At 40.4% G+C, this 27,543-nt stretch overlaps 1 protein-coding gene across 1 annotated transcript in view; it reads left to right on the top strand.

Annotated features, from left to right (window-relative positions):
• Positions 1-26,623, top strand: part of PGM2 (phosphoglucomutase 2) — an 84,004-nt gene extending 57,381 nt beyond the window's left edge. Inside the window, exons 9-14 of the mRNA XM_033947590.1 lie at positions 6,031-6,211; positions 6,290-6,383; positions 11,372-11,501; positions 15,324-15,513; positions 18,358-18,491; positions 26,230-26,623. Coding sequence (XP_033803481.1) covers positions 6,031-6,211; positions 6,290-6,383; positions 11,372-11,501; positions 15,324-15,513; positions 18,358-18,491; positions 26,230-26,332 — 832 coding nt within the window. The 3' untranslated portion in view covers positions 26,333-26,623. The remainder of the gene's footprint in view (positions 1-6,030; positions 6,212-6,289; positions 6,384-11,371; positions 11,502-15,323; positions 15,514-18,357; positions 18,492-26,229) is intronic.
• Positions 26,624-27,543: the final 920 nt, after the last annotated feature.

Genomic DNA, 27,543 nt, shown 5'->3' with positions numbered 1-27,543 from the left:
GATCTTGAAGGTTAGGCAGGCACATTTAAAGTAGACCCTGGAAATAACGGGAAGCCAGTGGAGTTTGGATAGGAGCGGTGTGACATGGTCAAATTTACTTTTTGAGAAGATAAGTTTGGCTGCGGTGTTCTGGATTAGTTGGAGTCTGTGGAGGCTTTTCTTTGTTAAGCTTAGGTAAATGGAATTGCAATAATCCAATCTGGAGAGGATAATGGATTGTACGAGGACGGCAAAGTGTTTTTGGTGGAAGCAGGATCTCACTTTCCTCAGCATGTGAAGGCTGCAAAAGCATTTTTTTATCAGGGAGTTGAGGTGGTCGTTGAAGGATAATGATGAATCTATGGTGATGCCCAGAACTTTGCTAGAGAATTCCAGCTGTAGAGAGGAGCCTGTGGGCAGTGGGATGGAAGTGGGTAATTGATCAAGTTTAGGGCCGAGCCAAAGTAGTTTAGTTTTGGACTCGTTCAATTTCATTTGTACAGTGTGAGCCCAGGATTGAAGTTTGGTTATGCAAGAAGAAATGTTAGCTGCGAGATTGGTGAGGTTCGCGTCGGTCTCGATGAGGACCAGGATATCGTCGGCGTAAGTGTAGAGTGTTTCTAGGGGGGATAGGTGGAGAAGATTCAGGGAGGACATATAAATGTTGAAGAGGATGGGAGAAAGGGGGGAGCCTTGTGGGACTCCACAAGTCGGTTTCCATGGGGAGGAAGAGGAACCATGTTTGGTGACGGTGTAAGAGCGAGAACGTAAGAAGTTCGAGAACCAGTCAAGGACTGTAGAACTAATGCCTATCTCGGAGAGTAGGAAGATTAGAATGTCATGGTGGACAACGTCAAAGGCAGCAGAGAGGTCGAATTGAAGGAGAACGGCAAATTTTTTGTGAGAGTGAAATTGTTGAATCTTCGAGATTAGGGAGGCCAGGAGGGTTTCGGTACTGAAGTTGGGTCTGAAGCCGTATTGATAGGGTAGGAGGACAGAGAATCTTTCCAGGTAGGCTGAGAGTTGGGAGGAGACGATGGATTCTAGCAATTTGGTTAGGAGCGGAATGTTTGCTATTGGGCGATAATTGGATGGGGAGGAGGGGTCTAGGTCAGCTTTCTTCAGTAGAGGGGTCAGTGCAATGCGTCCCATTTCAGGGGAGAAGAGGCCCGATGATAGGGCAGAATTTATGAGTATGGTGAGAGAAGAGATGGCCTGTGTGGGTATTTTCTCAAATAGATAGGATGGGAATGGATCCAAGGTGCAGTTACAGGATTTCAGTTTCAGGCAGAGTTTGAGGACCTGCGAATCGGATACTTGCTCAAAGGTAGTCCAGGATCTGTTGACTGGGACGGGGGTGGGGACCTTTGTAGTAGGATCGGACTAATAATTGTATAAGACTTTGATGTTGTTTAATTGAAATTAACTATGGATGATCGATTAGAAAGAAAGGAGATGAAATACATTGTATACTGAATACTCAAATATAAACCTAGATTTATGGCCCATTTGATTTGTTTAGCCCCCACATCCAAGGTCCCTGAAACAGCCTTAGGCAGTTTGTCACTTTGGAATAGATCACTAACAGAGGTAACGTTCTCTTTGGTGCTTTAAACATCTCTTATCACTCGATAAATGCAGAATGCCACTCTGACCAGGTACAGTGGCCCTGTAAGGTGAGCGCAAAACAAGGAATGGCTTACAGATAGGATTTGGCAGCATTGGCATCTTCTTTTGGCAGTCATGTAGAGGAGAAATTACAGCAAAAGCCTGTTAAGTAGTTTTGCTGATTTTTCTACTCTCAAAGATTGCCTGGGAGTAGAAAAAGGCCCTCAAATAATCTCTAAGAAGCCCCACGTTATGACATTAGAATCATTATGGTAGTGATTCATAATCTTGGTGAAATGCTCACTAATAAATTTAACTTGGAAGATAATGTTAACAGACTCTCAGCAGATTTCTCAGAACAAACTTTAATTGTGGTAGATCAGGGCAAAAGACTTGATTCTATAGAGCTGAAAATGCAGCTTTGATACAAGATATTTTAGCAACTCAAGAAACTTTACCTCTCCGTCTCACCTCCCCTGCGCCCCCTGCTTAGATGGATATTTTAGCAATTTAAGAAAATTTAACTAAAAAATGAAAACCTGCAGTTTATTAATTTACCTAGGAAAGTTAGTATATCTTAAGGGCTCCTTTTACTAAGGTGCGCTAGCGGTTTTAGCGCGCGCTGCAGTGCCGTGCGCGCTATACGTAACGCCGCCTTAGAGCTTGCCTTAGTATTTTTCGTGTAGCGCGTGGTTAGCGCACACTAATCTTTAGCGCGCGCTAAAAATGCTAGTGCACCTTAGTAAAAGGAGCCCTTAGACTTTGCTATAACAATAATTTTGTGAAATTTTTAATATTTCAACTGAAGATGAATAAGTTGTTCGATTGGTCCTGTTTTATCTGAATAAAGTTTAAATCTTTTTGAGCAGTCTGTTAAGACTACTATGCCCACCCCTACAGCAATAGCAATGTTTAATTAGAGTCTATTTGAGACAAAATAATTAAGCTTTTATTATAAGTATAGGAGGAAAAAGTTTTTGGATTACCAAGTATTGGTCTTCCTAGATGTGGCCAAGGCCACCCAGAAAAAGCAAACAGTTTTTGTTGATTTACCTCAGGCTTTACATTTGGGGGCACATTTCTTGCTGCTGTTTCTCTGTAGATGTGTTATTTGCTTTTGAAAATGTTAAATATATATATTTATACCTTACCAATTGACACTCTTAGGCCAATAACAGAATATTTCACCTGTGACTCCTACTGAGTAAACCCTTCTTTTACTCTATATTAATGAGATAAAAGGTCTTTAATCAAATTTCTATATCCTTTGGTACTTGATGCATCATGCCACCTTACCTGTTCAAACTTTATGACGAAGCCGTCTTCAAAAAAGCAAATTTAGGAGAAGAGAGCGTTGGTTTCTAAGTTGGTGGCTGAAATATAAACTCGTGCTATGCAGATGATACAACACTCATCACCAACAGCAAAGAAGACATGCTGTATATACTGAGAAAAGTCAAAGCCAAAAGTCATAACGTGATTAGAACTGAACATAAGATGAAGATCATAAACTGGTAAATGATGAAAATTTTGAGCTTGAAGGTGATAGAATACACGTAGAAGTTGTAAAGGATTTCAATCTCCTGGGCTCTTTTATAAACTAGCAGGGAACTAGCAGGGAAGAAATACTCTGAAGAGTAGCACTTGGTTGCTCTTCAATGAAGACTCTCGACAAAGTATTCAAAGGCAAGGAAATACTCCAAACAAAGATCAGATTTGTCCAAGCACTCATTTTCTCAAGTATCAGTTACGGATATGAAAGCTGGATGCTATGGAAGCAAGATAGAAAGAAGATTGACTCATTTATGTTTTGGTGCTTTAGAACGATTTTATTTGTGCTGTGGACCATCAGAAGAATTAACAAATCAATTCTGGACGAGATCAAACAGGCTATGTCACTCGAAGTCCAAATGATGAAGTTATGGCTGTCTTATTTTGGTCACATTGTCAGAAGAGAGAGATCACTAGAGAAGGACACCATGTCTGTGAAGATTGAAGGAACCAGGTGAAGAGGGTGACCTTCAGTCAGATGACTGGACATGTTGAAAACAAACCATGGGGATGACACTAGAGGACCTTACCAGACTAGAAGAATACCAATTTCTTTTCAGATCTGTAATTCATCAAGTCACTAGAACTTGAACACAAGTCAATGGCACCTAACACAGGCACTTGACTGGTTAATTTTTCCTTTTTTTTTCTTTAGTTTTCTCCCAGTTATTTTTCCACTGTTCTTAAAATGTGGGCTTTTCAAAAGGTTCTGTATATGTGCATTTTCTACTTTAATATATTTCTTTTATTTGATATGGTTTCCTCTAAACTTATTTCTTTTCAAGTGTATATTTTACTTGTGTATTAATTTGCCCATTGGATATTTCAGTGTAAACGTCCTGTCACGCAGGTCCTTTACCACCTTCATGTCCTTAGTTAGGGTTTTTGGCACTTTCTAAGTTTATAGACATTATCGTTTGTTATCTAGACATTGTCATTTGTTATCTAGACATTGTTAGACCTCAGGCACCCAGTTAGGCTCAATTTTTTCACAATTGAGTCATCTGATTTCAATTTGGACAAAAAAAAAGGTATGGGTCTTGCACCAAAAGACATAAGAGAAAGAGACTGGAAGTCTTGAATATGTATACCCTAGAGCTGTGGTCCCCAGCCGTGTCCTGGAGGACCACTGGGCCAGTTGGAGTTTCAGGATAGCCCTAATGAATATGCATGAGAGAGATCTGCATATAATGGAGGTGCCAGGCATGCAAATCTGCTCCATGCATATTCATTAGGGCTATCCTGAAACTCCAACTGGCCCAGTGGTCCTCCAGGACAGGGTCGGGGACCACTGCCCTAGAGGAAAGAAAGGAGAGGAGATATGATAACAGATATAGAAGCAAAACTAGAGGACATGAATTGAGGTTGCAGGTTGGTAGACTTAGTAGTAATGTTAGCAAATTTTTTTTCATGAAGTTGGTGGCTAATGCCTGGAATACCCTCCCATGAGAGGTGCTGGAGGCAAAAATGGTGACAATTCAGAAAGGCATGTGATAAACATAGATGATCTCTAAATAGAAAATGAATGGTATAAAACCCAAACTTAGATGGTTGCATTTGTGTTTGAAATGTTGAGTGGTGCTTGGATAGCAACTCCAGCTGTGAAGAACTAAGGCTAGTGCAGTCAGACTTGTATGACATGTGTCCTTTTATATGGCAATTCAGTGTAGGATGGGCTGGAGAGGGCTTCAATGGAAATTCCAGTAATTGGAGTATGTGGTCAATGCCAGGCAGACTTGTACGGTCTGTGTCCTGCAAATGACCAGATGGATTTGGATAGGTTAGAATGTGCTTTGCCAGCAACTTCAGTAGTTGGAACGTAAGGACATTGCCAGGTGGATTTTTATGGTCTATGTCCCAAAAATGCCCAAAGAAAGACAAAGATCAAGTATTTTATTTCACATTCATTGTTGGTTTAGTTATAAGTGGGATTGTTGGGTAGACTGGAAGGACTGTTCAGGTCTTTATCTGCCATCATTATGTTATTGTGACTGATCTGGTCCTGCACAACAATATGTAGGATGATGAGCACATGTGCGGTGAGGTGCTTCCAAAAGCTTCTAGAATAGTTGCTGGGGAGCATTCTAACAAGGGATTTGTCAACTGGCATTGCCCAGGAGTAAGAATAGTCATCCTGCTGTCCTTACAACACCTGCTACAGGTGAGCAACGTTGCTATATTCCAATGTTATTTTTAATGCTGGTGGTTGTATTCAATTTTATAAAATGTACAATTAACATTTTTTTAACTGATAATGATAAATATAATTTTACTATTAATATTTATTACTATTATCTATTATTAATTGTGTGTTAGGATTTTGAAATCTGCCTTGAATTACTTTGGCTAAGAAGATAAGAATCCAAGTTAACTATAATCATGAAAAACCTTCTCTTTTAGGCCCATATTCTTTAAACGGCGCTGTTTTTTTTTAGGCGCCTAAGCTAAGTGAAAAATGCTTTTTAAATGATGTTTTAAACTGATTTCCAAGATGCCTACTTGAAAACTGGCACCAAAATCGCACCTCCATTGATGCTTTATGGAACCTAATGCCACTGTAAGCATGGCTAACACTGGAAATTGTGCTAGGCGCCTCCAGAGATGCAATTCACATCAAAGGTAGGCACTAGAAATGTAGGCCTTGAAAACCCTGGCCTACATTTCCAATGCTGTTTAGAGAATCCAGGCCTTAATGTCTAATTTTCACTCTACCAGAAGCTATTTTTTTTAAAAAAACCACCAATCCTTTTTATTTGCTCTTTAGGTAACTACTCTGTAGTGGAAAATCTTACAGAAGGAGAACTTAAGTTTAACTGATATACACTAATGTTGAGACTGTTTTTACCATTTTTCATTTACTTGTAACACTGGCTGCATCTTCTTGGTTTTCAGTGGAGAATGGAAAGTGTTCTCTGGCAATGAACTTGGAGCAATGTTAGGTTGGTGGATATTCACCTGTTGGAAAGAACAAGCTCAGGATTCCAGTGCCATCAAAGATGTGTACATGCTGGCAAGTACGGTCTCTTCCAAAATCCTCAGAGCTATTGCACTGAAAGAAGGATTCCACTTTGAGGTATACTAGTGTGCTTTTCCATTTCCTTTTTGCAATTTTAAGTTTAAAAATAACTGAATTTGATGACTTTTAATGTAGGAAACATTGACTGGATTCAAGTGGATGGGAAATCGAGCAAAGCAGCTTATGGATCAAGGGAAAACTGTATTATTTGCTTTTGAAGAAGCAATCGGTAAGAAAAGAATGTTTTATTTGCATTTGCTTGATATTCCGCATGCAGCCAGTGCAGCAGGTGTTGTAGGAATGTGTGGTGCAGTGGTTAGAGCAACAGCCTTGGCACTCTGAGGTTGTGGGTTCGAAACCCACATGGCTCTTCATGACCCTGGGCAAATCACTTAATCCCCATTGCCCCATGTGCATTAGATAGAGTGGGAGCCCACTGGGACAGTTAGGGAAAAATGCTTCAGTACCTGAATAATTTGTAATCCGGATTTGCGGAATATAAATTATTAAAATAAATAAAAAAAATATGCCAAGGACTGACTTCTAAGCAGTTCTCATAAAACAAATTAGCTGCCAAGGAGAGAAAAGAGGAGTTAGGAGTTAACAAGGTATGCAGGGCTAAAGATGTGAGTTTCAATTCTGCTTCAAGCTTAGCTTAAAAGGGTTCAAGCCGGAGGTGAAGAAGGAGTGAATTGCAAAACTTTGGGCCAGTGTAACTAATTGCGGTGGTGCAAGTCATGTAAAGGGGGACGGCAGCAGAAGGAGGGAGCACAAGAAGACCAGCAGTAGAAGAATAAAGCGAGTAGGAAGCAGTGTAGGGAATGAAAAAGCAGGAAAGGTAGTCTGATGCTAAGGGGAAGCAGGATTTGAAAACAAGGATTACAAGTTTGAAATGAATATGGGCAGAGAGGGGTAGCCAGTACGCCAGGTAGAGAAGAGGGGGTAACATGATCAAACGGTTTAGCATGGTGAAATAAGTTGATTGCAATAGATTGGACTATTGGTAGACATGAATTGGGATGGAGGAGTGGTAGACCCTGATCAATCTGATCAATTTATTTGATTGGGTGACCAGAGAATTGGATAGAGGGAGTGCGCTAGATGTGGTGTATTTAGATTTTAGCAAAGCCTTTGACAGTGTTCCACACAGACGTCAAATAAATAAACTGAGTGCCCTCGGGATGAGGCCCAAAGTAACGGGCTGGGTCAGGAACTGGTTGAGTGGAAAGCATCAGAAAGCAGTGATCAATGGAGATCGCTCTGAGGAAAGGGATGTTACTAGTGGTGTGCCTCAAGGTTCTGTTCTTGGCCCTGTTCTTTTTAACATTTTTATAAACGATATTGTTGAAGGGCTATCGGGTAAGATTTGCCTCTTTGTGGATGATACCAAAATGTTCAATAGAGTAGACACTCAGAATGGTGTGAATAACATGAAGAAAGACCTGGCGAAGCTTGAAGAATGGTCTGAAATTTGGCAGCTAAAACTTAATGCTAAAAAATGCAAGGTCATTCATTTGGGCTGAATAAACTCAAGGGACTGGTACAGTTTAGGGGATGAAGAACTTACGTGCACGACCGAAGAGCGGGACTTGGGTGTGATTTTATGTAATGATCTTAAGGTGGCCAAACAGATTGAAAAGGTGATGGCGAAAGCTAGAAGGATGCTAGGGTGCATAGGGAGAGGTATGGCCAGTAGGAAAAAGGAGGTATTGATATCCCTGTATAAGATTTTGGTGAGACCTCATTTAGAATATTGTGTACAATTCTAGAGGCCACATCTTCAAAAAGATATAAAAAGGATGGAGTTGGTCCAGAGGAAAGCTTTTAAAATGGTTAGTGGTCTTCATCATAAGGCTTAAGGGGACAGACTTAAAGATTCCAATCTGTATACTTTGGAGGAAAGGCGGGAGAGGGGAGATATGATAGACGTTTAAATACCTACGTGATGTAAATGCACATGAGTCGAGTCTCTTTCATTTGAAAGGAAGCTCTGGGTGCTAGATGCGTGGAACAGTCTCCTGGAAGAGGTGGTGGAGACAGAGACTACGTCTGAATTCAAGAAAGCCTGGGATAGGCATGTGGGATCTCTTAGAGAGAGGAAGAGAAAATGGTTACTGCAGATGGGCAGACTGGATGGGCCATTTGGCCTTTATCTGCCATCATGTTTCGATGTTGATGTTACCATCATTAGGGGAACCTAATGCATAAACATGTTTCCCTCTCCAAACATGCATTGGCATCCTCCCAAGCGTGATTGCTGTTGACTCACTCTTAAGTGTTGACGCTCTGATGCCCATCACTGTCATTGCAATTGGTGTCACCTCTGAGGCATGCCTCAACATCGAGGTTCCCAATGCCTCAATGCAGCCACTACCTAATGTCCATTGTTAACATTGGTACTGGTGCTATTGTTGCAAGAACAGGTAGGAGCCAATAGGAAGACTCCAAGAAAACATAGGGAAGATGCTGAGAGTTCCAGCACAACAAATAAAAATGGGGAGACCCAATGATCCACAGTGAAAACAATCTACCGATAAAACCAAAAACTGTGGATACAGATGTTCTGGAGATAAATTATTAAACACTGACATATAAAACCATGAAAATTCAATTTAAAAAGTACAATGATAAAAAATACTGTGATAAAATTCCAACTGGACCCTACACGGTCCGGTTTTGGTAAACACGCCTTCCTCAGGGGTCCTAAAAGGAAGAGGTAATAATGAATAATGATAAAGAGAAAGATAAAAAATGAAAAGATAGAAAGATAAGAAGTGACTGTGATGCCAATCTGGAGCATGCATATTAGTGTCTATACTCGACTGCAAGATAAAACAAGTGAGCCAAGTGTGACATGCTATATACAGAGGCTTGAAAAGTTAATAGAATGAAGAAACCATGTTGCATGTCTGATTTTGAAAACATGAAGAGATATGTGACACAACGTAATGACGAGAAGACATTATACATACAAATGGTTTGCAACCTCACATATAAAGAATTGGACTGAAAACAGTCTATTGTCTTTAAACTATATAAAAAAGACATCATATTCAAACATGAAGAAACCATAATAGGACATGAACACACAGAATAATACAGGAAAGTCTTTTCTTTAGATGTCAAAATGCCTGCTTGATAAGTACTCTCTATTAGTTCTTTAATCTCCGTATGTAATCTTGTAGTTGGGTCATTTTCTAGGGGAATGTAAAATTCTAAGTCATTAACTTGTCAGAGTATTTTTTTAATATAATCTTCACGATTAAGAATGACGATCCCCCCTCCTTTATCGGCAGGTTTAATGATGATTTGATGATTATTCCTTAATTCGGTAATAGCATGAAATTCTGTATTGTCAAGATTATGATTATATCCTCTACTTTGTTTTTTCATTTCAAAATCTTCTATGTCCCGCAAAACACATATATATAATCCATTCACATCTTTGTTTCATTCATTTCATGGGTGCATTATATTTCATCGTGACCATGCTTTATATATCTTATATCATTTAACTTTAAAATTACAATATGAAATGATTTGTCTAGTAATTTGATAGCTAAGATTGTCCTGCTGTCTTAGAACCAAGTCATTTTATTCTGTTATTTTAACTGCATTATTCTATGTGTTCATGTCCTATTTTGGTTTCTTCATGTTTGAATACGATGTCTTTTTTATATAGTTTAAAGACAATAGACTGTTTTCAGTCCAATTCTTAATATGTGAGGTTGCAAACCATTGGTATGTATAATGTCTTCTTGTCATTACATTGTGTCACATATCTCTTCGTGTTTTCAAAATCAGACATGCACCATGGTTTCTTCATTCTATTAACTTTTCATTCTTATGGCTTCTCTTAGGCACCTTATAGACTCCTGTGCTTAAGTTTATACTCTAATACACACCTATGGCACTTTTTCCTCTCATGTCTCTTGTCGATGTTTTAAGCCTCTGTATATAGCATGTCACACTTGGCTCACTTGTTTTATCTTGCAGTCGAGTATAGACACTAATATGCATGCTCCAGATTGGCATCACAGTCACTTCTTATCTTTCTATCTTTTCATTTTTAATCTTTCTCTTTATCATTATTTATTATTACCTCTTCCTTTTAGGACCCCTGAGGAAGGCGTGTTTGCCGAAACACGGACCGTGTAGGATCCGGTTGGATTTTTATCACAGTATTTTTTATCATTGTACTTTTTAAATTGAATTTTCATGGTTTTATATGTCAGTGCTTAATAAATTATCTCCAGAACATCTGTATCCACAGTTTTTGTTTTCATCGGCTGAGAGTTCTAGGGCATAATCTTAGAAAACAGTATATATAATAAAATTCAAAACACATTTTAAAAGCTTGGAGCTTAACAGCAAAAAACAGCAAGCCTTGTACATCCCAAGCATCTAATAGTAATACACTTTCCCCTCTGTATTCTCAGTTTCCGTACCTACAGTTTTGATTATTCGCGATTTCCTGCCAAAAAAAATCATTTTCATTTTTCGGGCTAGTGGGTTTTTGGGCAGGAGCAATCTTCCAATTTTCCTGCCCCGTGCAGATCGCTCACAGGAAATGGCTGCCTTGAGCTCCCGTCGTAGTCTCGAGAGATGACAGGCGCTCAAGGCAGATGTAATTGTGTGATTGTATATGCCAGAAAGAATAAACACGTGTGTGTATTTTATAAAGTGCATGCATAGGTGCCAGTCTCATCCCTACTCCACAGAATGAGAACCAGTTTGCCTGCTTCTTCATTACTATTACTACTAATTATTTTATAGCGCTGCTAGATGTGCACTGTACACATTTTATGCAGATATTTTCTATGTCCCAAGTGGACTCACAATCTAAGTTTTTGTAACTGGGGCACTCACTGGATGGATACGTGACTTGTCCAAGGTCAGAAGAAATAGTGGAAACTGAGCCCAGTTTGCCAGGATCAAAGTCTGATGCACTAGCCGTTAGTCCTCTACTCAGTCTCATGTATTGGCAGCCCTTGACCAAGTATGCAAAATAATGGACCAAGGTGAGAAGTGGATAAATACTGTTCCATTAGGAAAACTTTCCCTGCTGTCCACAGTGGAATAGACCCATCACAACACTTCATGGAAGTAGATAAGGAAGGGGATTTGTCTCTCTGAGCAGTTTATTAAACTTATACCTCTGATGTTTTTTTTTAAATTCTGCTAAATTCTATAATGAAATGGATTTTCTCTCTGCAGGTTATATGTGCTGCCCTGCTGTGCTTGACAAGGATGGTGTCAGTGCTGCTGTTATAACCGGAGAAATGGCTAGTTTTCTAGCAACTAAGAATTTGACTTTGTCTCAACAGTTGAAAGCTATCTATAATGAGTGAGTTTATTAAATGAAACAGTAACCGCTGTAGGAAATATACAATGCAATCATTCTCTTGGGATTGGGGAGGGGCAGCTGCTCTTCAATCATCAGGGAAAGTAGTTGCATACATTTAAACCTGCTCTGATACAGCTATAATTGTGTGGTTATATAAGTATGATTTAGATGTACTGTATATCCTCCAAAGACAAGCAGGCTTGCAAGCTGTCACAAGTAGGTGACTTAATCCGATGGATCCTCTTACAGTTAACTTCAAAAGCTTTTGCTGCCTGAACCACATATGTACTACTTCCTCACTGCGTCATTATGCAGGGCCTACCTCAGTTCTTGTATATCCACAGAACTGGTGAGATGTGTTTTCCAATTCAGTCTCTCGGTAGCAATTTTTGAGCTTTCTTAAGGCTCTTTTTTTTCAGATTTTGTTGTCACAAATGCGGACCTTTTTCTTTTAGGTCTCTTTGTTAGGTTTTTGAACCATTTTGAAGATTTCTTCTTTTTATCTCATTTTTGCTTTTGTTGAACCTTTTTGTACTTCGTGTTTTGTCTAGGCCTTCCTTTTTGAAAATAGTGGTTTGATTTATACGATACAATTACAGTTACCCAGCAATCTGGTTCATTGTGGATCACAATGTAAAAGACTAATACAATGCTATCCAGCATGATTAGTCTATCTCTACAAATTTCTGGAAATGTTTTTAACATTCTATGAAACCATGTATAACTGATTTCTAATCTAGTATCTGGTGGTAATGAATGCAAAAAAAAGTGGAGGCCCAGTAAAGGAAAGTTGCTGAGAACATCCCACTAGATCTTCTCACTGATGGAAACTGAAAGATCAATTGATCTTGGTTGCATAATGATTTAGTAGAAGGTATAAAAGTTATCAGGTATCCAGTGTAAGCTGGAGCTACATCATAGATGATTCTAAATATTATACTGGCCAATTATTCATCTGGTGGCAGTCAGCATTTCTTATAAACACTAACTCGTGCCAGCTCAATTAGCCCTGGGTCATGTCTGGGCACTAGCACTGTATATCTCAGACTAATTCTCAGGATCCCAGCTGATATTCAGCCGGGACCCACATAAATTCTTGACCAGATCGTGATCCCTCACGTTCACCTACCAGAAAAAAATATACAGCAAGGTAGGCCTGCCCCCTTCCCTGGCCCCCGTGTTAATTAAACCTAAATTTATGGGCATACTTGTATGAATGATAACAGGCAAGTATGCTTTTTCAATGCACATAAATTTAGATGTAATTAACACGAATAAAAAAGAAAAAATACACTGGGCTTTTGTGACCAATGATGATGTTCATGGCCCCATTAAAGTGTTTTAGCACTTTAAAACACTTGGGCGTTTGAGGTTTCCCCAAGTAGCTTCACGATAGAAATAAAATCGGAAGCATTAATAACAGATTCTATCATATCCGTTATTGTTTTGCCTTTTGGTCATTTTTTGGTTATTAGATAATTTCCATTAACATCTTAGGTTTTAAGGATACCCACAATGAATATGCATGAGAGAAATTTGCATGCACTTCCTTTGTTGTATGCAGATTTCTCTCATTCATATTCATTGTGGCTATCTTGATAACCAGACTAGTTAGGTGTGACCTGAGGAATGGATTGAGAGCCCTTAATCTAGATTGATAAATCCAAGATTCTGTTGTCACTCTATGGAGTATCTTTCGCCTAAATTGGTTGCCAACACACTTTTTTGGGATTTGATTTTTAAGACCATGCCTTTAGCACGGTTTTAGCAAAGGCAGATCATGTCTGACGAACTTGCTGCACTTCTTTGAGGGAGTAAACAGACAGATAGACAAGGGCGACCCGGTCGACATTGTATATCTGGATTTTCAGAAGGCATTTGACAAGGTTCCGCATGAACGACTACTTCAGAAAATTGCGAGCCACGGAATCGAGGGTGAAATACTCATGTGGATTAAAAGCTGACTGGAGCATAGGAAACAGAGAGTGAGGGGTAAATGAACAATACTCGAACTGGAAGAGTGTCACCAGTGGGGTGCCGCAGGGCTCGGTGCTTGGACCCATGCTCTTCAACATCTTTATAAACGATCTGGACATTGGTACGACGAATGAGGTGATTAAATTTGCAGACGATACGAAGTTATTCAAAGTAGTGAAGACATAGGGGGATTGCGAAGATCTGCAATGTGACATAATCAGGCTCTAGGAATGGGCATCAACATGGCAGATGAGGTTCAACATGGATAAGTGTAAAGTGATGCATGTTGGTAACAAAAATCTGATGCACGAACACAGGATGTCCGGGGCGGTACTTGGAGAGACCTCCCAGGAAAGAGATTTGGGAGTTATAATCAACAAGTCAATGAAGCCGTCCACGCAATGTGCGGCGGTGGCGAAAAGGGCGAACAGAATGCTAGGAACGATAAAGAAGGGTATCATGAACAGATCATTGAAGGTTATCATGCTGCTGTATCGGGCCATGGTGCGTCCTCACCTGGAATACTGCATCCAGCACTGGTCGCTGTACATGAAGAAGGACATGGTACTACTCGAATGGGTCCGGAGAAGAGTGACTAAGATGGTTAAGGGGCTGGAGAAGTTGCCATACAGTGAAAGATTAGAGAAACTGGGCCTTTTCTCCCTCGAACAGAAAAGATTGAGAGGGGACATGATTAAAACATTTAAGGTACTGAAGGGAATAGACTTAGTAGATAAGGACAGGTTGTTCACCCTCTCCAAGGTAGGGAGAACGAGAGGGCACTCTCTAAAATTGAAAGGGGATAGATTACGTACGAACGTAAGGAAGTTCTTCTTCACCCAGAGAGTGGTAGAAAACTGGAACGCTCTTCCGGAGTCTGTCATAGGGGAAAACAACCTCCATGGATTCAAGACAAAGTTAGACAAGTTCCTGCTGAACCAGAACGTGCTCAGGTAGGGCTAGTCTCAGTTAGGGCAATGATCTTTGATTAGAGGGCCACCGCGTGAGCGGACTGCTGGGCACGATGGACCACTGGTCTGACCCAGCAGCGGTAATTCTTACATTCTTATGTTAATACAAAAAGTTATCAGTTTGGAAGTTCTGTATTTCACCTTCTATAGGAGAAGAAGCAATACTACTACATGTGCCACATGGGTATAGCAACATGAGATACAAGATGGCTTGGTTGGTGTTAGCTCAAAGTCACTAGACTGGATTCCTGAATTTTGCAGTTCTCCCCAAGTCATAGTTCACTGCTTTAACCAATATGTTGCACTTTGATCCCTATTAACCAATAAAATTCTGACTTTGGGTAAGTAAGTCGAAATTAGGGTCTGAGAGCAATTTCTAGGTGTTGTTGTTTTTTTAGACTAACTCAATATATCCTGTGGCTAGCTATGAGAGTTATTTGCCCTTCATCATGTAATGGAGGCATGTATATGTTGGTATTCTAAATATTTATTTGTGTTAGGTGCTAGCATTTATGTGCATGCCATCTTATAATCTTGCCCACAGAGTGAGAGAAAAGCGTAAGTGAATCAAGTCATTAATGTCTTAAATTACCCCATGAGAAACGCACAGTGACAAAACAATGCATATTTTAAATGAGTGGATGGAACATGGGTAGAGTCGTAAAATATATGAACTCTTTATAAAATATGCACATATGAACTGGTGTCTGTGGCTTCAACCACAATTTCTACTGGTTTACCTCTTGTATTTTATAAAGACATTTAGGCTAAAAGTATGTGACTTCTTACTCTCTCAACCTAGGTGACCTGTTCAGATTTAAAATTACCCCCAAAGTTCTGTATATTAATAAATGTTTTCAATTCATCTTGACAGGTATGGCTATCATATTACCAAAGCTTCATATTTTATTTGTCATGATCCAAAAATCATAAAGTGTTTATTTGAAAATCTCAGAAACTATGGAGGGGAAAGCACATACCCAAAGTCGTGTGGCAAATTTGAGGTTTCTGGAATTCGAGATTTAACAACTGGTTATGACAGCAGCCAAGCTGATAAAAAAGCGGTAAGTACGCATTGCAACTAAAAGTACAACATCATCAATCGTATCTTGTTTTTGTTTTTTCCCTTTTTCTGTTTTCCTCACACAATTAAACAAAAAGCAAACAAATATGGTATAGCATACATTTAATTAAGTATTTCTCTTTTAAAGATAGAGCAGAGGTTCCCAACATGTGGTACACATACTCCAAAAGCATATGCAACACATATGCAGTACCTGGAAAACTGGCAAATATACCGTATATACTTGAATATAAACCGACCCAAATATAAATCGAGGTAACCTTTTTCCTCCTCAAAAAAAGGTTGCCTCAAATATAAACCGGGGGTTTAATATTCAAGTGCAGTGCCCTGAAAGTCTCTGCACCCTGTTTCCCCTCCCTCGCTGCTCTGCCAGACTGCATCTAGCCCACCACTCACTCCCTCCCCTGCCAGTCTCTTCACCCAGCCCCACTCCCTCACTGCCAGGTTCTGTACCCTGTCCCCGCTCCCTCCCGATGACTTGCAGGCCTCCACCGTGCCTGCCATGAGACCTGGTGGTCCTGCAGTGTCCGGGATAGGAGAGATCCCTCCTGCCTCCTGTCCTAGCTGATTATAAGAATTTCTACCTCCCTTCCTCCTCCCCTGCATACCTGTAGTATCTCTGGTGGTCCAGCGGTGAATCGCAGCAGGAGCGACCTTCCTTCACTCCTGCCCATGCAGAGCCACTAGTTGATTGGCTGCCATGAGTTCAAAGCAGCCAATCAACTAGCGGCTCTATACGGCAGGAGCAAAGGAAGGTCACTCCTGCCGCGATTCACCGCTGGCCACCAGGAATACTAAAGGTACACGCAGGGGAAGTGGGAGAGAGGTAAAAATTCTTAGAATCGGCTAGGACAGGAAGTGGGAGGGATCCCTTCTGTCCCGGCCACTTCTGGAGCACCAGGTCTCACAGTAGGCCCAGCAGAAGCCTGCAACAGGTTTAGTAGCCTTTCTTTAGACCGACTCCATCCTTTTATATCTTTTTGATGGTGCAGTCTCCAGAATTTTACACAATATTCTAAATGAGGTCTCACCAGTCTTATACAGGGGCATCAATACCTCCTTTTCCCTACTGGCCATTCCTCTCCCTGTGCATCCAAGCATCCTTATAGCTTTCGCCATCACTTTTTCAACCTGTTTGGCCACCTTAAGATCATCACTTACTATCAAGCCCCGCTTCTCTTTCATGCAAAAAAGTTCTTCACCCCCTAAACTGTAACGTTACCTTAGGTTTTTGCAGATCAAATGCATGATCTTGCATTTCTTAGCATTAAATCTTAGCTTCCAAATTTCAAACCATTCCTCAAGCTTCACTAGGTCCTCCCTCATGTTATCCACACCATCAAGGGTGTCTACTCTATTGCAGATTTTGGTATCATCTGCAGAGGCAAATCTTACCAGTCAGCCTTTCAGCAATATCACTTACAAAAAATGTTAAAAAGAACAGGCCCAAGAACAGAACCTTGAGGCACATGACTGCATGGAGGGGAAGAGAAGAAAGATGAGATTTTGCATATGGATAGAGGGCAGGAAATGGGAAAAAGAGCTAGAGGAGATGGTACACATGGATGGAGGGCAGGGGAAGGGAAAGTAGGTAGATTTGAGGAGGCAGAAAAATGGAAATATCTGCACCAAAGATCAATGTAAGGCAAAGTTAAGAAAGGAAAGAAAAAAATAGTAAATGTACAGGAGCTTCTGGAAACAGAATTAAGAGCACATACAGAGGGAAGCACAAGCAGAGAGAGAACAAGATGATTAGAAAATCCTATTCTATTCTATATAACATTTATAGCCCTGTTTAATCTCCAGTCAGATTCTAGGCAGATAACAATACTTCCAGTGCAATCGGTGTATTGTTCTGGACAAGCAGGTAATTTCCCATAGCCATGAGCCTTGCAGAAGGAATCCACTCCAGATTTTTTCTGTATCCTTCCTACTTCACAGAGGGCTCTGCTGCCACCTACAGTTAGTTCCAAAGCAGATTTAAGTGTTCAGGTCAGTTGTGTAGTGAGGGTAGGAGGCACCCGGAGCAATGGCGTTCCCCCCTGCGCCCTTTTCCCCACCTATCCCCTGCTGCTTCCACACCACCATGCCACACTCGCGTCATTTCTTCCCACCCCAGTACCTCTTTAAGTCTTCACCAGCCCAAGCAGCTTCTCCGGCCTGCTGCTCGCATTGGCTTCCCTCTGATATCACTTCCTGGCCCCTTGACCCAGAAGTGATTTCAGAGAGCCAGGCCAGCATGAGCAACAGGCAAGATTAGTTGCTTATGCTGGTAAAGATTTTAAAGAGGTAAGGAGGACAGGGAAGGGAAGGTGTCAGCGTGGCATGTGGGGGGGCAGTGAGGTGCTGGTGCCCCTGCCAAGATGGCGCCTGGGGCAGTGTGCCCCCCCTACTATGTGTCTTGTTCAGGTGCTCATTGTAAAGGGAGCACTAAAGGATAAGGTGTGCATCTGAAGCACTGTAGCTCTTTCCTGTGTCTGAGCGCTCCATATCTTTTGAACTATTTTATTGTCCTTATTATCTACGGAGATTACTTATGACTAATTTTGTCAACTGTGAAGAATTTGAATTTCAGTTGTTGACACTGATATTTTTAAAGCATGGTTTCTGTCGAGTATATTTAAATGTGCTACTGGCCTGTCATCTTTCATATTGAACTGTGGACTTGGAAGGAAATGGAAGCCTGCTGGAATGTTGTAAACAAAATAATTTACAAGAAGCTAGTTTCAACAAGTCTTGTGTTTTGCCATTAACAAATTTGTTTTATATACTGCTTTAAGTTAGCTCATTAAATGTATTCTCTTTGTGAATTGTTTATGTTCAGATTCTTCCTACTAGTAAAAGCAGCCAAATGATAACCTTCACTTTTACTAACGGAGGGGTAGTCACACTCAGGACCAGCGGGACGGAACCCAAAATTAAATACTATGCTGAACTGTGTACACCTCCTGGAAACAGGTACAGGGTTTATAAAGTCTCAACAGAAGTTTCCTAAAATTGATTTGCAGTGCCATCTTTACAAAACCAGTAATGTTATGCTGTCTTTAATTCAGTCAAGCTCCTTTATGAGGAGATCACATTTAGCTTTTGCCATGCTGGCAATGCAGGAGTGTTAACCTTTTTTGCTTCAACTAAAGAAAAAGTCTCCTGGGATGCTTTAAATTGTAACTCAAAAACATAAATTTTGTTTTCTTTTAAAGGATGGTCTTAAGGAACTGATAAAGAATTGTACTTGTTGGGAATAATTTTAACAGTCAAAACTGAAGACTAATATAAAGAGTTCTTGCTCATATCGCTATATCGCTCTCAGAGACCTGTAAGGTTAAACACAGCTGTGTTCTAAAACCACTTTGACAGGTGATAGGTGTCATTCATTGAGCCGGTAAGTATATATCGTGTATTTTTGTGCAAATTACTGCAACCAGCTATACAGCTCCAATAAAGTGCAACGTGTAATAAATATTTAAAACGTATATGAAAAATATATATCAAAAAATTTTAAACATTGCACTTATCTCATATAAGCTGGTTCGTAGTTAACGAATGGCTAAACGCCCTACGGGACCCGTTTCACCATGTATATAGGCTTCTTCAGGGGTCATAACATTGAAAACTACAAAAAACAGAAAAACAATATACTGAACGTTAGTGCGACAGTGCTAGAACATATAATAGATGAAAAAGTAGACATACTCACAGTGCGGCGTGAATTACGTCTGCACAAGAAAAAATGGCGCTGGCAATTTTTGAACGCCGCGCATGCGCCCTTTATCCTCTTGATCGCGCATGCGCCTTGTTACATGAATGTTAACCAAAAACTACTTATTTAAAGAAATATACTCTTTTGTAAAAAAACAAACAATTGAGAAAAATAATTTTGAAAAAATCTCTTTAGAAAAAATCTTTTTAGAAAAATGAACTAGAAAAATGAACTAGAAAAATGAATACCAGTCTATGTTAGAATTCAACCCCCGTGGTTTTATCGTATTTAACTTAAAAATCCATCGTGACTCACGCTGATGTAATCTCCGTTGTCTGTCACCCCCTCTGATGTTACATACTTTGCGTTATTCAAATGATGGGAATTCCATCGCGCACATTTTGAAAGAGAACTGGAAAATTATGAATACCAGTTCTCTTTTTGAAGATGTACAGTTGAGGATAGCCTTTTCTAGAAATAGGAATTTAAGAGACATTCTTTCTCCAACTAGATGTGGCATAGCCGAAACCCCGAGTTCATCGCGGGTTGGTTTTGTTGCTTGTGGACATTGCAATATATGTGAACTCACTATTTCACAATCTGAGTTCACTAATCCACAGGATGGTAAAACGCATAAAATTAAACATTTTTTAACATGCTCCACTGATTATGTCATCTATGTGATAGTGTGCCCTTGCAACAAATTTTATGTTGGCATGTCCACTAGGTCATTGAAAGTTAGGATGGGGGAACATAAATCCAACATTAAATGTCTCCGAAGAAATGCCCCTCTAGCAGAACACTGTATTCAGTTGAAACATGTTTTTTCGGATTTAAAATGTTTTGGGATAGACAGGGAAGTATGTAACATCAGAGGGGGTGACAGACAACGGAGATTACATCAGCGTGAGTCACGATGGATTTTTAAGTTAAATACGATAAAACCACGGGGGTTGAATTCTAACATAGACTGGTATTCATTTTTCTAGTTCATTTTTCTAGTTCATTTTTCTAAAAAGATTTTTTCTAAAGAGATTTTTTCAAAATTATTTTTCTCAATTGTTTGTTTTTTTACAAAAGAGTATATTTCTTTAAATAAGTAGTTTTTGGTTAACATTCATGTAACAAGGCGCATGCGCGATCAAGAGGATAAAGGGCGCATGCGCGGCGTTCAAAAATTGCCAGCGCCATTTTTTCTTGTGCAGACGTAATTCACGCCGCACTGTGAGTATGTCTACTTTTTCATCTATTATATGTTCTAGCACTGTCGCACTAACGTTCAGTATATTGTTTTTCTGTTTTTTGTAGTTTTCAATGTTATGACCCCTGAAGAAGCCTATATACATGGTGAAACGGGTCCCGTAGGGCGTTTAGCCATTCGTTAACTACGAACCAGCTTATATGAGATAAGTGCAATGTTTAAAATTTTTTGATATATATTTTTCATATACGTTTTAAATATTTATTACACGTTGCACTTTATTGGAGCTGTATAGCTGGTTGCAGTAATTTGCACAAAAATACACGATATATACTTACCGGCTCAATGAATGACACCTATCACCTGTCAAAGTGGTTTTAGAACACAGCTGTGTTTAACCTTACAGGTCTCTGAGAGCGGTATAGCGATATGAGCAAGAACTCTTTATATTAGTCTTCAGTTTTGACTGTTGCACTTGTTTTTGATTAAGAAGACTTTGCCTACTTTAGCCATTGGGAATAATTTTAGACAAATTTTTCTGTGTGTAAAGACTCCCTTTTTGTCCTGGACCTAATGTCTTACATGTTCAGCCATTATCTAAAATAGAATTTTGATAAAATCAAGGTCAGTTTTCAAATGGCACTTAGACATTTGAAGGGCAATTCTATAACTTTAGCAGCTTCTTGCATATTGTACGGAATACTAGCACACACACGTCTAAGAGTACATTTACCTGCAATAGGGCACTAAACACTATAAGAGTGTACATAAGTGGCATGATACGTACTCATAGACGGGGCTGCCACTTACACTGGTTTCTTGCAGAATACTGTAAGTTACACACCTCCTTGCCACATTTATGTACTTGCCGTTAAGCCAGGGCTAACTGCAAGCATGTAAATGTAAGGCTACGCTGATATTCTACGAAGGAATCTAGGCATCCTGATACCGTTATAAATTAGGCTATCACTACATAGCATTGAGTTATTTTACAGAAATTGCCCCTTTGAATCTGAGCCAGACGTCTTAAGTGCCAGTTTTGTTTCATTTTCAGCAGCAGTATTTGCATAAAACTGTGAGTGCACGCAGGTACATACATAGTTTTATATGTGCCGAAAAATAGGCATGAAATGAATGTTCTGGGGCAAAGCCTACTCTTTAGGTATAGGTTTATATGTCTGGGTTGGATGTGCCAAGATCAGGTATAACCTGGAGCATCTGGCCCAAATGTATATTATAGATCACTGGTTCCCAACATTTTTTCAGTTGGGACACACCTTATGGATGATGCTCACATCTGTGAAACTGCATACTTGACCTTCATGGATCTTTGTTCTGATACAATATGTCAGTTCTTATATGGTAAGTGGAAATATGCTCTGCATCCACAAAACTCCCATCTCCCCTCAACAACAGGTGCAAATCATAACTGGAGAAAACCAAAAAAACTCTGTGGAGTGACGATGTTCCTAAATGGACTTTATTTGAAAGTGTCAAAGTTCCAAAGGTACACTGAAATCATACACATAAAATAATTCCATCCACATAAAAGTAAATCATCCACATAAGAGTGTTAAAGGACCTAGTCCGCTAGGGATACAGGACCCAACACGGTCCGCGTTTTGACAAAAAGTCTTCTTCAGGGGTCCCTTGGGGTCCTATAAAGGTGAGTACGTGGGAAACAATTGTGTGGTGAGCCGGAAGTGAGACACTGCTTGCATTTGCAGTTAGATGATGTAAAGACACTTATAAGTGCCCAAAAAGTATCCAAAGTGACCAGAGAACCACTGCAGAGGCAAAATAAAGATCCCCATGTTCCTGTCCCCATTGCACTCACACAAAATTCAGAATAAAAACATACATAGCTGCCTCCAGAATATCAGCACTTGGCATAGGAAAGCCTGGAGAGCTGCACAGAGGTGGCTTAAGTAGTCTGGGGGGGTGGGCTAGTGAACCATAGAGAGGAGGACCCAGGCCCACGAGCCACTCTTAACCACTACATTTATAGTGGAACATGTGAACCCACCAAAAAACCCTACTCTACTGCCTTTTCAACATGGCTTTAGATCTAATTTTAGTATAGAAACTCTGTTACTACCTCTAATTTCCACAATCCAAAGTTTACTATCTCAAAATAGTTTTGCTATTCTGTTGCAGTTTGATCTTTTTGCAGCTTTTGATGTTGTTCATCATGAAACATTAATCCAATGACTTTCAGATATAGGTTTGGATCAAAAGTATTGAGCTGGTTTGTAGGATTTCTAACTTTGCATTCATACAAAGTGAAGGTAAAACCTCAGCAACATAGAAGCCTGTTTGTAAAGTTCCACAGGCCTCTCCATTGTCCCCTCTCTTTTTTAACATCTATATGACCACCTTAAAGAAATATAAGTCAACTGCTCTTGAGACAATATTCACATATGCTGATAACATCTTTATCTTATTAGAAGTAGACCCAATGCTGATTTCCGGATTACAAGCCTGGGATGTTCTAATGAAGCTCAATGTGGCAAAAACAAAATTATTGTGGTTTGGTCCAAAAATTGATCTTTTACCTTCTTCGATAACTTTAAGGTCTGCAGATCTTTTGAAGATAGATTTTTCATCTAGGGCAGGGGTAGGCAATTCTGGTCCTCGAGAGCCGGAGCCAGATCAGGTTTTCAGTATATCCACAATAAATATGCATGAGATAGATTTGCATCTCAAGGAGGCAGTGCATTCAAATCCATCTCATACATATTCATTGTGGATATCCTGAAAACCTGACCTGGCTCTGGCTCTCGAGAACCGAAATTGCCTACCCCTGATCTAGGGTATTGGGTATTTTGTTGGATTCTTCCTTTCCTTTCAAAGTCAGGTGAATCATCTTTTAAAAAAATGTTTCTTTAGTCTTCAAATTTTACGGAGGGTACATCAGCTATTCTCTAAGCAACATTTTGCTGTATTGGTTTAATGCATTATTTTGGCTCAGTTAGATTATTGCAACTCTATTTACATTTGCTTGAGTAAAGGAAATATCAACCAGTTACAATTGATTCAGAATATGGCGGCCAAATTGATTTTTGGAAAAAATCAATTTGATCATGTACTTCCATTACTGAGAAATCTTCACTGGCTCCCTGTTCATCTTAGAATTTGATTTAAATGTGCTTCTATGATAGTCAAAATTATCCATGGTCGATTTTTGCCTATAGTCCCTCTAGCATGGAATTCTCTTCAGTCTGTTGTTTCAAGGAATTCTCAGAAGTACAAACTTATATTTCCTTCAGTAAAAGGGATAAAACTTGTTGGTAATATCTCTCACTTGGTGCTTGGACCCGTGCTCTTCAATATCTTTATAAACGATCTGGACACTGGTACGACGAGTGAGGTGATTTAATTTGCGGATGATACAAAGTTATTCAGAGTAGTGAAGACATAGGGGGATTGCAAAGATCTGCAATGTAACATAATCAGGCTCGAGAAATGGGCATCAACATGGCAGATGAGGTTCAACATGGATAAGTGTAAAGTGATGCATGTAGGTAACAAAAATCTCATGCGCAAATACAGGATGTCTGGGGTGGTACTTGGAGAGATCTCCCAGGAAAGAGACTTGGGAGTTCTGATCGACAAGTCGATGAAGCCGTCCATGCAATGTGCGGCGGCAGTGAAAAGGGCAAACAGAATGCTAGGAATTATAAAGAAGGGGATCACGAACAGATCAGAGAAGTTTATCATGCCGCTGTACCGGGCCATGGTACGCCCTCACCTGGAATACTGCGTCCAGCACTGGTCGCCATACATGAAGAAGGACACGGTACTACTCAAAAGGGTCCAGAGAAGAGCGACTAAAATGGTAAAGGGACTAGAGGAGTTGCTGTACAGCGAGAGATTAGAGAAACTGAGCCTCTTCTCGCTTGAAAAGAGGAGACCGAGAGGGGACATGATAGAAACATTTAAAGATACTGAAGGGAATAGACTTAGTAGATAAAGACAGGTTGTTCACCCTCTCCAAGGTAGGGAGAACGAGAGGGCACTCTCTAAAGTTAAAAGGGGATAGATTCCATACAAATGTAAGGAACTTCTTCTTCACCCAGAGAGTGGTGGAAAACTGGAACGCTCTTCCAATCTTTTTGCCTACCCAAGGATCACTGATTGCTAATACAGGTCCTTTATGGACAGAACTTTGAAGTCTCAAGCTAGCAAACAGCAGACCTGGCTAGGCAACTACATCAACAGAGCTAGGCTGACCTACGTCGCATTTCGGAAAGAAATTAAGACAGCACTATTCAACAGATTTATCTCCTAATCAGTTACCAGTTCTAAACGATTAACTCCATGCTGATAACTTGATATGTGTACAGTACTAACTGTATTGTATCGTATTGTATTTTACTAATTGTAATTTGTAATTCACTGACTATACTGTATCATCCTCGCCATTTGTATTCTGTAATTCGTTGACTGTCCAGCTCTCTTCACTGTGAACCGCCTAGAAGTCGTAAGATTATGGCGGTATAGAAGAAATAAAGTTATTATTATTAGTTATAGGGGAAAACACCCTCCAGGGATTCAAGACAAAGTTAGACAAGTTCCTGCTGAACCAGAGCGTACGCAGGTAGGGTTGGTCTCAGTTAGGGCACTGGTCTTTGACCTGGGGGCCGCCACGGGAGCGGACTGCTGGGCGTAAGGGCCCACTGGTCTGACTCAGCAGCAGCAATTCTTATGTTCTTTTGTTCTTAGCACTTCTAAGCTGCTGTGCGACCAGAACTCAAAGGGGCATTTATGGGCGAGAATCAGGCAGGCTTAAACTTGGACGTACTGCAGCGATAATCAAAGCTTTCATAGAGGGAACTTAGACGCCAGTAGTTAGACCTGTTTTAGTTGCGTCTAAGTGCCCCAAAGCTGCCCAAACTGACAAGATGACCACTGGAAGGATTAAGGTATGATCCCCCCTTACTCCCCCAATGGTCACCGACCCCCCTCTCACCACCCAGAGATAGGGGGAAAACCAGCAAATTGAGGGCTTGCCATCAGCTGATCAGGGCAGAGGAATCCCCACCAGCTGAGCCAGTTCCAGAGATTCCTGCTGGCTCAGCTGATGGAGATTCCCCCTGACAGGATCAGCTGAACTGACAAGGAGATTCCTCTCCCTCCCTCCCAGGCACTGATCCCCCAGCCCCCTCCACAGAGAGCCCCCACACTACACCCCTCCCCCAAACATCCTTTGACACCCCCGACAGCACTGGCAAACCCCCCCCTCCTCACACACACACACATCTCCCCGACAGCACTGGCAATACTCTCCCACATCACCCGACACTCTTGTACCTTGCGCAGGGAAGAATCCCCATCAGCTGAACCGGCAGGAATCCCTGAAACTGGGTCAACTGATGGGGATACTCCCTGCCGCAATCAGACAAAATAGTTGGGTACATCTACAAAACTTGCATTTGTGCATTTTTCATGTGAACGTTTTTATTTTTGAAAATAGCCAGAAAAGATAGACGTCCTAAGGACTAAAACTTATACATAGGTCATTTTTGAAAATAAAAGATAGATGTCTAGCAGCTTTAAAAATGGACATTTTTTTCTACTGGTTTTGTGGACATCTTGCCCAAAACATCCAACCTCAGACTTAGATGTCCTATTGAAAATGACCCTCCATATATCTAAAAGCAAATGGTGCAGTTTAACATGTTTAGAGGTTACCTTCTAAACGTCAGAAGGCTTGTAGTTTTGAATTGTGGGAGATTTATTTCTTCCAACAAAAGTTCTTAACTGAGAAAATATTTTCCCTTCTGTTTTCTCAGTGACTTTGAACAGCTGAAGAAGGAACTGGATGAGCTGGCCAGTGCTATAGAGGAGTATTTCTTCCAGCCAGAAAAAAATAAACTGCAACCAAAGGCAGAGTGAAGCAGCTGAAGTTAACATCCTTAACCTGTACTGTATTGCAGATTCATGCTAGAAATCTATTATTGGCTTTTATTTATAGGTTAATCATTTTAAGGACCAATTTGAAAGTATTATCACAATAGCTTGATCAAGTTTAAGTTACCATGTGTTTCCTTGTTTTAGTTAGAAAAAAAAACGCAACGCAAGCGATTTCTAAAAATCAATTCAAATCAGAACCACAAAGCTGAACATTGTAATAGGACCTTTGAAATGCTTAGCAAACATGTTCAGTATTAATATGTGACACGCTGAGCAAAGAGGTATCAAAGGTGGGGGCTACAAATTACAAAGATAAAAGCTATCAAAAATTTTGGAGGAATAAATTTGGGCAGCCTTCATTGTTGAACATTTTGGGCCTGACTCTAGAAACGGTGCCTACATCAGCCGGCGCCTCAAAAAACAGCATTGGCCACATGTAGGCACCGTTACCAAAATCATGTCTTATGTCAAACTTAGGCGCCATTAATGTAGGCCAGGGTTTTAAAGGCCTACACATAAGTTTGACTGAGAATCACGCCTAGTGGTGCCTAAAGTAGTTTCCAGCCATAATCGTGCCTATTTTGAGCTTAAGCGCCATTAGGCTTCATCGCATAGCCATGATTCTGATGCCTATCACGGTAGGTGCTTGCCAGCGCCTACTTTTTTTTAATGGATTTTAATTGGTTTTTAAATGGCACAATTACTGCACTGATTAAAGCAATTAAGTTAGGCAGCGGTGGGGCGCCTACCACCACCTAACTTACAGCGCCATTTTTAGAATCAGATCCTTTGTGTACTATAGGGTAGAAAGGGACTATACAATTTCTTTTCACAATTTGATTATGCAGTTGATGCAGGTCAGAGGAATAGCCTAGTGGTTAGTGCAGTAGAGTGTAGACCAAGGGATCCAAGTTCAGATGCCACTTCAACTCTTTAGAGTGGAGGAGTAACTTAATAGTGCAGTGGACTGAGATCCTGGGGAACTGCAGCTCCTTGTGACCCTGGGCAAGTCACTTAACCCTCCATTGCCCTAGGTACAATAACTTAATAACATAAGAATTGCCCTACTGGAACAGACCGAAGGCCCATCAAGCTCAATATCCTGTTTCCAACAGTAGCGAACCCAGATCCCAAGTACCTAGCTAGATCCCAACTAGTAAAACAGATTTTATGCTGCTTATCTTAAGAAGAAA

This window comes from Geotrypetes seraphini, chromosome 1 (genome assembly GCF_902459505.1).
Source record: "Geotrypetes seraphini chromosome 1, aGeoSer1.1, whole genome shotgun sequence".
Taxonomy (NCBI): Eukaryota; Metazoa; Chordata; class Amphibia; order Gymnophiona; family Dermophiidae; genus Geotrypetes; species Geotrypetes seraphini.
This window is presented reverse-complemented; position numbering and strand designations above follow the sequence as displayed.